This window comes from Catharus ustulatus, chromosome 1, assembly GCF_009819885.2.
Source record: "Catharus ustulatus isolate bCatUst1 chromosome 1, bCatUst1.pri.v2, whole genome shotgun sequence".
Lineage (NCBI taxonomy): Eukaryota > Metazoa > Chordata > Aves > Passeriformes > Turdidae > Catharus > Catharus ustulatus.
This window is the reverse complement of record NC_046221.1, coordinates 40619654-40628536: the sequence shown is the minus strand read 5'-3', so window position 1 is coordinate 40628536 and position 8883 is coordinate 40619654. Positions and strand designations below refer to the sequence as shown.

At 40.1% G+C, this 8883-nt stretch overlaps 1 protein-coding gene across 1 annotated transcript; it reads right to left on the bottom strand.

Annotated features, from left to right (window-relative positions):
* Positions 1–2673: 2673 nt before the first annotated feature.
* OXSM (3-oxoacyl-ACP synthase, mitochondrial) lies at positions 2674–8883 on the bottom strand. Its single transcript, XM_033080364.2, has 3 exons — positions 8714–8883; positions 5686–6691; positions 2674–3276 (listed from the first exon to the last, which is right to left on the bottom strand). The coding sequence occupies exons 2-3, from the start codon at positions 6687–6689 to the stop codon at positions 2874–2876; spliced, it is 1407 nt and encodes a 468-aa protein (XP_032936255.1). The 5' UTR covers positions 6690–6691; positions 8714–8883; the 3' UTR covers positions 2674–2873.

Here is an 8883-nt window from a genome sequence, read left to right as displayed (position 1 = left end):
GCTCAGTGGCGTATGTGACTAAAAGAGATTATTCAAAAGAAGTACAGTAATTTCACCATTATAAGCCGCACCATTTTGACTAAAATTTTGCTCCCAACACAGAAGTGCGATTTACACTCAGGAGCGGCCAATATATGAACAAATTTTGGAAATTTCCCAACCCGGAAGTCTGAGCCCGCAGCAGCCCCAAGCCAAACCAGAGCCCGCCCAGCCCCGGGGGCAGCGGTAGTGCCGCTCAGGGCCAAGAAGCGTGGCGGCGGCAGCGTCCAGGCACGCCACTCTCCCTCTTCCCAGTGGCACCAGCCAGGCACGCCTCTCTTGCCTCTCTCCCTCTTCCGGGAGGCAGCGGCCGGGCACGCCACTCCCCCACTTCCCGGTGGCAGCAGCAAGCGGGGTCGGGGCCGCTCCCTGGCGGCCGCCCCAAGCAGGGCCGAGCCAGTAAACCCCGTGATCATGCGATTCTGTTACTAATTGGCAACTTTGTGAAAATTGCACCCGGATCCTCGCTGCGAATGAAAGTGCGGCTTATAATCCAGTGCGGCTTATACATGGACAAAGACCTAAATGTTGCCGACACCCGGAGCTGCAGCTTATAATCAGGTGCGGCTTGTAATTGTGAAATTACTGTATATAAAAATGAAAACTATATAAACAAATTTCAAATAGACAGGGGATAAACTTGGGCTCTATTAATTTTTTTTAAAAAATCCAGATTCCCTACAGGGTACATGACTACTGCATCTAGATGCTTTAAAATGATCCATAATTATAACACCGAAAATAACTATCGTCACAAAACTTTCATTGTTTAAAAGTTACCTGCACCAGATGATTAAACTGCAGTGGGCTGAAGACAAAAAAAAAAAAAATTAATCATTTCAGTTCCTGTTTTATTTTTCTCTGTGACGGTATCATCTATCTTTTCATGGTTGGCACACTGCAGCCTGCACCCAACACTCCTGGGGCCATGATCTCTGCTATCTGAGGGAAAAGGAGGCATCTCTGTCACAGTATTAATTACAGGTCTGCAGCTCTGTATCAAGACTGGGTGAGTTTAGTCAGACTGTACTTCCAGTCCACAATAATACAGCACTATCTAGGTCTTCCCTCATTCTGCCCAGAATCAAAATTACCTGTAAAAAATCATCTCCAGAAGCAGCTTGCTGGACGATTTCCTCCACATTCACTGCCCTCCTGCTAGCTCTCTCCTGGAGTCTGAAGTCTTTAAATCAATTTCTTTTTGCATGTAATTTGCAGAGGGTATTTTTGAATTTTGTATTCTGCCTTTTGTATTGCAAGCAATCCAGATTCTCATTCATTGTACTGCCACTGTTAATTAACATAAGGTAAGAGATATGTTGGTATTTTCCCTAACAGCAAACTCCCATACTCTGTCTTGCTTGTTTGCATTCACATTTTCCCTTTGCTAATATATCATTTTACTTTCACGCTTACTATTCATTAATCTGTTCTGGGCTGCATTGTTCTGCATGAACTCAGCTTCTGAAATAATCATTCTCCAACTGCATTTTTCACAACAGCCTCTTTAACTTTCTATTCAGTAAACACAGCAAATGAAAAAATTATGCTGTTCAATATCAGCATGCAGACCATTTGTGTAAATAATGAGATTTTAGGGTACAGCTCAACCTCATGATAGCCCATTATTAAGCTCATTCCAGAATCAAATTTACTTACAAGTGCAGCTTTAAATCTAGTGAGTTACTTTGCCTCCACTTACACAGGTCAAAGGCTAAGACTGACTATTTCAAAAAGAACACTGGTGAAAAGTCTTTTAATGAACTAACCCACCAATGGGAATATCAAGCTTCACTCACATCTGCACTATCAATCAAGTCACTATTTGGCTAAGATGCTTGGCTGATGACAGAAGGAATAGGCAAAGTTCTTTACCCTTCCTTTGCAAAAGTACACCCTCATCAGATGTTAACTCTAAGTATAGTTGAGTGTTCCTGTTCTCTCAGATTTATTTATTGAAGACAATTTTTTTTCCTAAAAGAGGCCTTGTTTGACAAATTTTGCTAGTTCTACTTTTCCATTTTGGCAGAAAATCCAGATACTTCCGAAGATACTTATTCCTTTCTGTGTAACTAGTTATGAAACCTTCAGTGCCATACTTGAACATCTACTTTACGATGCTTTTATAAAATTTCAGAACAAAAAAGGTCATGACCTACTAATTCTATCCCTGTGCCACATGGAGGATGTACAGGCCATGCTGTATGCATCCTTCAATGCATCCTTCAATCCTCCCATGGCTAACAAGGAAACACAACAAATGGAAACAAATACAGATGAAAAGAAAACGAACCAGTGCCAACAATCTTATGAATGTCTGTCTATATTACTGTCCCCTGAATATCACCTGTGTGGAAGAATGTACATAAATCTATGATATTTGAGACAACTCACCATGAGGAAAAAGGTAGAATTCTATATGGAGTAGGTAACAAAGGGGAGTTCAGTCATAAACCTGGTATTACCATGCAGTTAATTCATCAGGTGTGGACTCCTAGCTTGTTACCAGCCTCTCTTTTGTATAAATTATTCCAAACAATTTCTTTGTCACATGCATAGAAAAATCTTTTCTAACATTGTTTAACCATATCTCCTGCTCTAGTCAAGAACAAAAACTTCATCACACAAAGAACAGATATTTCATTTATTTTTATTAAAATGAGTAGAAGTTCCCTCCTTTTAAAACAATTACTGGTGTAAATGTTAGGGTGAATAAGGCTCTCATGTATCAAATGAGCAACTCTCAAAGCTGAGAAAAGATTACAGAGAGCACCAGGGATAGAGTACAGAAAATCATCATTAGAGCCATTTTTTCACACCATTCACAGCAGAAGTTAAACACTTGCAAAGCACAAAGTTGCATTAGTGCCACCGAAGCCAAATGAATTTGTGAGTGCTATACGCCGTTTGTCAGTTTTCCATTCCTGAGCTGTCAATGGAACATAATTGAGATCAAACTCTGCCTCTGTTTTGTGTAAGTTTAGAGTAGGTGGCAAAATCCCATGGTAGCAGGACAGGGCAGTAAAAGCTGCCTCAATAGCCCCTGCAGCCCCCAAGAGATGTCCCGTTGCTCCTTTTGTTGAGGAAACTGCCATATTACGTGAGTGATCTTTAAAAAGTCTCTTGATTGCTTGATTCTCAGCAGCATCTCCTAGAGGTGTTGAAGTTGCATGTGCATTGACATATGTTACATCTTCAGGTTTGATGCCAGAATCTTTTATTGCTGCAGACATACACCTAAGGAAAAAAAAGACAGCAGAATGATGATTTGCCCAATGTATTTTTTGTCAAATTTACAAACCAAAAGAAAACATATAAGTTGTTTTAAAATGTTTATCAAGTGTGAAAATCTGCTTTAGCAGAGATGTAAATGACAAGAGGTTAACTCATCTAACTAAGCACATTAGCAACTACATTGGGTACCAGAGAAAGACAATAAAAGTGAGGCCCACTATAAAATCAGACTTGCTGTTACAAATTCCACAGCTAGGAAAAATAAAAAGAAGAAAAGAAGATATGAAAATCAGTCTCTACAGACTACATTAATGTATCAAATGCCTTTTTCACTGTAAAATTTGAAAATATTTGAGACAAATAACTACCAATATTATTACTAAAAAAAATTAGACATGCTCTCCCCAACAAAAATACTGGGAAATGAAAGGAAAAAAGACCAGTCATCCTCCACATGAGCTTCTTTTGCATGCTTTCCAGAGACTAGAAAATGTCAAAGAGATAGCACAAACCCCTATATTTCATTTTGTTATGAAATTTACTGGAAGTCACACCCTTCTACCCCTGGCATGATTTGTTTTGTTTGACTCCTGATGAATTGTGCACTGTGACTGCCTCTTTAAAACATGTTGTTTTTATGAAAACGATGGAAGGATCACCACAATTCCATACTGCAATTTCTCATAGATTTCCCCCAAAAAAGATGAATCAGACATCTCTCCTTGCTCATAACAACAAACCACCTCTGAGTAAAAGACCATTGACTCTTTTGAAATTTATGAGAAATAAGGAAATAAAAAGCTGAAAAACAGATAGTACAGGCTTCTGGACAAATTTAAATGTCTCTACTACAGCCTTCTACCCTTAGAAGCATCCAATTTAGCTTAGGGTAGAGGTCACTGACACTCAGTGTCACTAGACAGTGAGCCAATATCTAGGCAAAAGTGAGATAAATTAATTTCGTCAAATACATTAGCTGCAATGAACTCATTCACTTAAGGAGATACTAGATTACTTGTATAGGACACTCTCTATACCCACAGTTCTGAGCCTGGCTTTGCTTCTCCTTTCCTGCTGGTTTATTCCAGCATCCGTATTAGCCTCCAACAGAAGCAGTTATTAGAAGATGACAAAAAATATATTCCTCTGATTTTTTTGATGTGGCAAATAAAATTCCTACAGAAAAGTGAGATAAGCACTTACATTCCAGTTTTAACCCATATACCACTGCAGTAACAAAATACTGGTTTGAAGACAGTATTAAAATGTATTATCTCAAGGGTGGAATTGCTCAACATTTTGGAGATACCCAGATTAACCTTCAACTTTTCCTACTGTGAATTTAATTTATAGGCTACTGCAATCATAAAATACACAAATATTCTATTACAATGTATTGCCATATCATCTCAAGGGTAAACAAGTCTGAAAATACAAGATAGGACACTCCTGATTACTCATCTCACACCTATGTCTGCAGAACAATTAAATATGAATCAAAGAGCATAGATGGAAACATGGCATATTTATACTTCTAGAAAAATTTGTTAACCTTATAAAGATGCAAACAGAGCTTTACAATACCATGCAGAAATTTGATCTATTTGTGCAGTGATATATTGAATTTTGGTACTAAATGTTCACATACATTCAGAATAAGGCAAACTAAATCTTTACTAAAGATTCTAATGCCAGCAATAGTACTCAGCCTAAATGAAGCTCTCCAACTTACACATGTAATTTAGCTGACAATTTAATTAGGCCAATGATTAATGATTAAATGAGTATCATCTACTTGTGACCTGGTTTTGATGAGATAAACACTGATTAAGCTTTACCACCTCCCTAAACAGTACTAAATACTAACAGTAGTAGTATTTCTGCTATGCCCCTTCACCAACACATTTAGCTGCATCTGAATGAACTACTGAATATTCTAACAAACTAAATCTTCAAAGTATGCTTCAGCTTTCATCACCTGAGGTTTCCTGCAACAAATAACATGCTTTTGCGGTGAGACAGGGTCAATCTTCTCAATGGAAAAAGAGAATCTTTTCAGATTCTCCTTCACTATCTCACCACAGACATCTTAAAAAGAGGTTTCTATTGAGACTTATTTATATGAACAGCTGTATGCACCAAAGGAAAAATGTTTTCACTCAGAGAAATCTTTCATAACTCTATGGGAAAAGGTTGATTCTACTGAGAACTGCCTTTACCCTCCTACAGAAGAAAGAAAATCGGGGCACAGGGTTACCAGAAGCTCTTTAATTTTTCAGATTTTCAAGCTTTTGGAATATTAATTCAAGTCTGAACATCCCTTCTCTATGAAGAATATATAATGACAGAAACAAATGTACCCACTACAATTGACATACGAAGTAGCCATTATAATCAACATAGAGTTCTTACCTGAAGGCACCATCTCCCTTGGGATTAGGTGCTGTTATGTGGCAAGCATCACCGGACAGTCCATAGCCCAAAACTTCTGCATAGATCCTAGCACCTCTTTGCACAGCATGTCCATACTCTTCCAAGACCAGCACAGCAGCACCCTCTCCCATCACAAACCCCTCCCTCTGCGAATCAAAGGGTCGGCATGCTGTTTTAGGGCTCGAATTAAAACTAGTGCTGAGGGCCCGGGCTCTTGCGAATCCAGCCAAAGACAAAGGACTAATGCAAGCCTCAGTCCCTCCAGCCAACATGACATCAGCATCACCAGCAGCAATGAATCTGAAGGAGTCTCCAACTGCATGTGCACCTGTGGTACAAGCAGTCGACACAGCGTGATTTGGCCCTTTCAGTTGGTATTTAATGCTGATATGGCCTGCTGCCATATTGACTAAAATCTTTGGGACAAAAAACGGGCTGACCTTATTGTAACCCTTTGTTCTAAACAAGGCAGCTGTGTCAGAGATCTCTTCCAGTGGAACCATTCCCATGCCAATTGCCACACCGGCGGTTAAGCGGTCCTGTTCAGACTGGGGAGACCAGCCAGAGTCCTTCATTGCGAGCTCTGCCGCACCGATGGCCATCACAGTGGCAGAACTCATGGATTTGATCTCTGACTTCGACACAAAGCTTTCTTCACTGAATTCACCCTCCTTGTTTCCCCTTGGCACACATGCAGCCACTCTACATGGGATGCCTGCATATTCTTCCCCATCTAGAGATGTAATCCCACAGCCTCCTTCCAGGAGATGCTTCCACACAAAGTGAGTCCCCACACCAAGAGGGGACACTAGGCCAATACCTGTAACAACTACTTTCCTTCGACATGCAGGCAGTGACTTGCTGAAAGCCCTTCTGGGGTTTTGTAAACGCAGATTTACATTCAGACTCCGGAGATGAAGATTTGCAATCTTCAACAAATCCTGTGGGCACTGTGAGAACATGGTGGCAATAATCAAGCACATTCCTGTAAATGGAATAGGGTGGAGGGGGTGGGGAAAAACAAACACAACAATAAAGCTGCCAGTGTGGAAAACATTCCAAGAACATTAGATTAATAACCTGCTTTTTACATCACAGTCTATTTTCAACCCTTAAGAAAAGGATATAGTTTCTGTGCCTGTAACGAGGAATAGTATGAGTTATGGCAGGTAATGGCAAAAAACCATGTTCACTTTGGGAATGCCTCTAGTGGGCTTTCCTAGTTTAAGCTGCTGATGACTTTGCACCACTTTGGACTGTGAAGCACTCTCTGGTTTTGCTGCAAAATTTCCCCTGGAGCTTTAACTACCAGCTGGCTGGAGGCAGAAACAGAGAGCATTAACAACTTCATTCTTTTAAGGGAAAAAGTTTGTGTTCACCAGAAAGTGTATGTCCCACCATTACCAAGTTGAGGATAACGTCATCTCAACCTTCATGTCAGTCAGAATGGTCTAGAAACCTCAAATAGGAGTTAATAAACTTGTCCTGGTTCTGCTACCAATGTAGTTATACATCCAGGACATTCTCTTTCCACCTCCCCTTTATCAGCCTTGGGTTATTACACTGTCAGGGGACAGTATCTCAGGTAGCTTGCGCAAGATGTGGAGCACAGCACCACCCCTGTTGAAGGCAACACCACCAGAGCCAGCATAACAAGAGGCACAGCAAGTGGTGGCAGAAGGCCCCTGCTGAGAACAAGCACTTGAGGAAGGACCAGAAGACTGTGCCATGCAGTAATGGTGCTGTACAGTCGCTTTTCCTTGCCATGGCTTCTGCCAGGTCCGGAGCCAGTCTGATTGCACACATCTGACACACTGGAGCAGGGCAGAGGCTGCAGTACAGCTCTGCCAACACCTACAACACAGGCTTCAACAAGGCTTTTTGCCTTGCCCAAAGTGCAACTCGGCACCCCCAACTCTTTGGTAAAATGGAGGGAGCTGTATGAAGACCATAAGGGGCTGCTGGGCACTCCTGCTAAAATACCCAGACCTGTGGCAGCACAAGAACACAGCAGCATTACTAAAAAATGTCACAGAACCATAGAAAGGCCTGGATTGGAAGGGACCTTAAAGACTCTCATTCCAACAATCCTTGCCATGGGCAGGGACACCTTTCACTAGACCAGGCAGTACAGACCAGCATCCAGCCGGGCCAAGAACACTTGGGATAGGGAATAAAAATAATAAACAATCACATATTATATTTTATACATATTTTATGCAATTATTAAATTTAATTATTAAAAATATATATTTAAAGGAGCCTGTTTTAAATCCTGGCACAAATTTGCCATTTCAGTGTTTTAAGCCACTTAGCCTGGACTCTATTAAAGAGGCAGTGTATGTGTGTGTATATGTGCATAAAAATATATATATATTATATATAACGTATTACATATTATATAATGTGTTACATATACAAATAGATAAAGAGTGTTGGATATACTGTATATAATATAGATTGTAAAACACCTCTGCAGTCATATTATATGCATATTTATAGAGTATAATGTATAACATATATATGCTTTATAGAGACACTGTATTCTATACATTGTACATCATATACAATGTAAGATAATTGTACTTTATGTGTGTGCATGTGTTAAAAATATTTATTTTATATAATATATTATGTATTGTGTAATGCAAGTTATATATGAATATATAAATAATATTCTATATTCTATATAGAATATAAACCAGCTCTGTAATCATATTATATGCATATTTACAATGTATAACATACCTATGCTTTATAGCTTTATAGAGATATTATATTATATATATTGTACACCATATACAATATGTAAGATAATGTATTTGATACATATTATTATACACGCGTATAATAATGCATAAGATAACGTATTTTATCAGTGTGTCTATGTATATATCTCGATATGCACACATAATACGGCTGCAGAGGTCTGTAAGGCAGCTCGCTCCGCAACTCCACGCAGCCTTTACGGAAATGCCGTCCTGCCCGACCCAACAACGCCCAATACCTGGTGTGCGGGGAAACCAGGCGCAGGATAACTCCCCCCGGGACAAGCGCTACCGAACACCCCGAGGTGTTTCAAGGGAATGGCTATTTTTAGCGTATAAACTCGATGTCAAACCCCGGTGCCACGGGCCCGCCCAACGCCGCCATTGCCGACCCGGCCCGCCCCGCTGG

Coding starts and splice junctions, on each gene's coding strand:
- OXSM (XM_033080364.2), bottom strand. CDS start 6,689: ATGTGCTTGATTATTGCCACCATGTTCTCACAGTGCCCACAGGATTTG. Junction 3,277..5,685: donor AAGGGAGATGGTGCCTTCAG/GTAAGAACTCTA, acceptor TTTTTTCCTTAG/GTGTATGTCTGCAGCAATAA.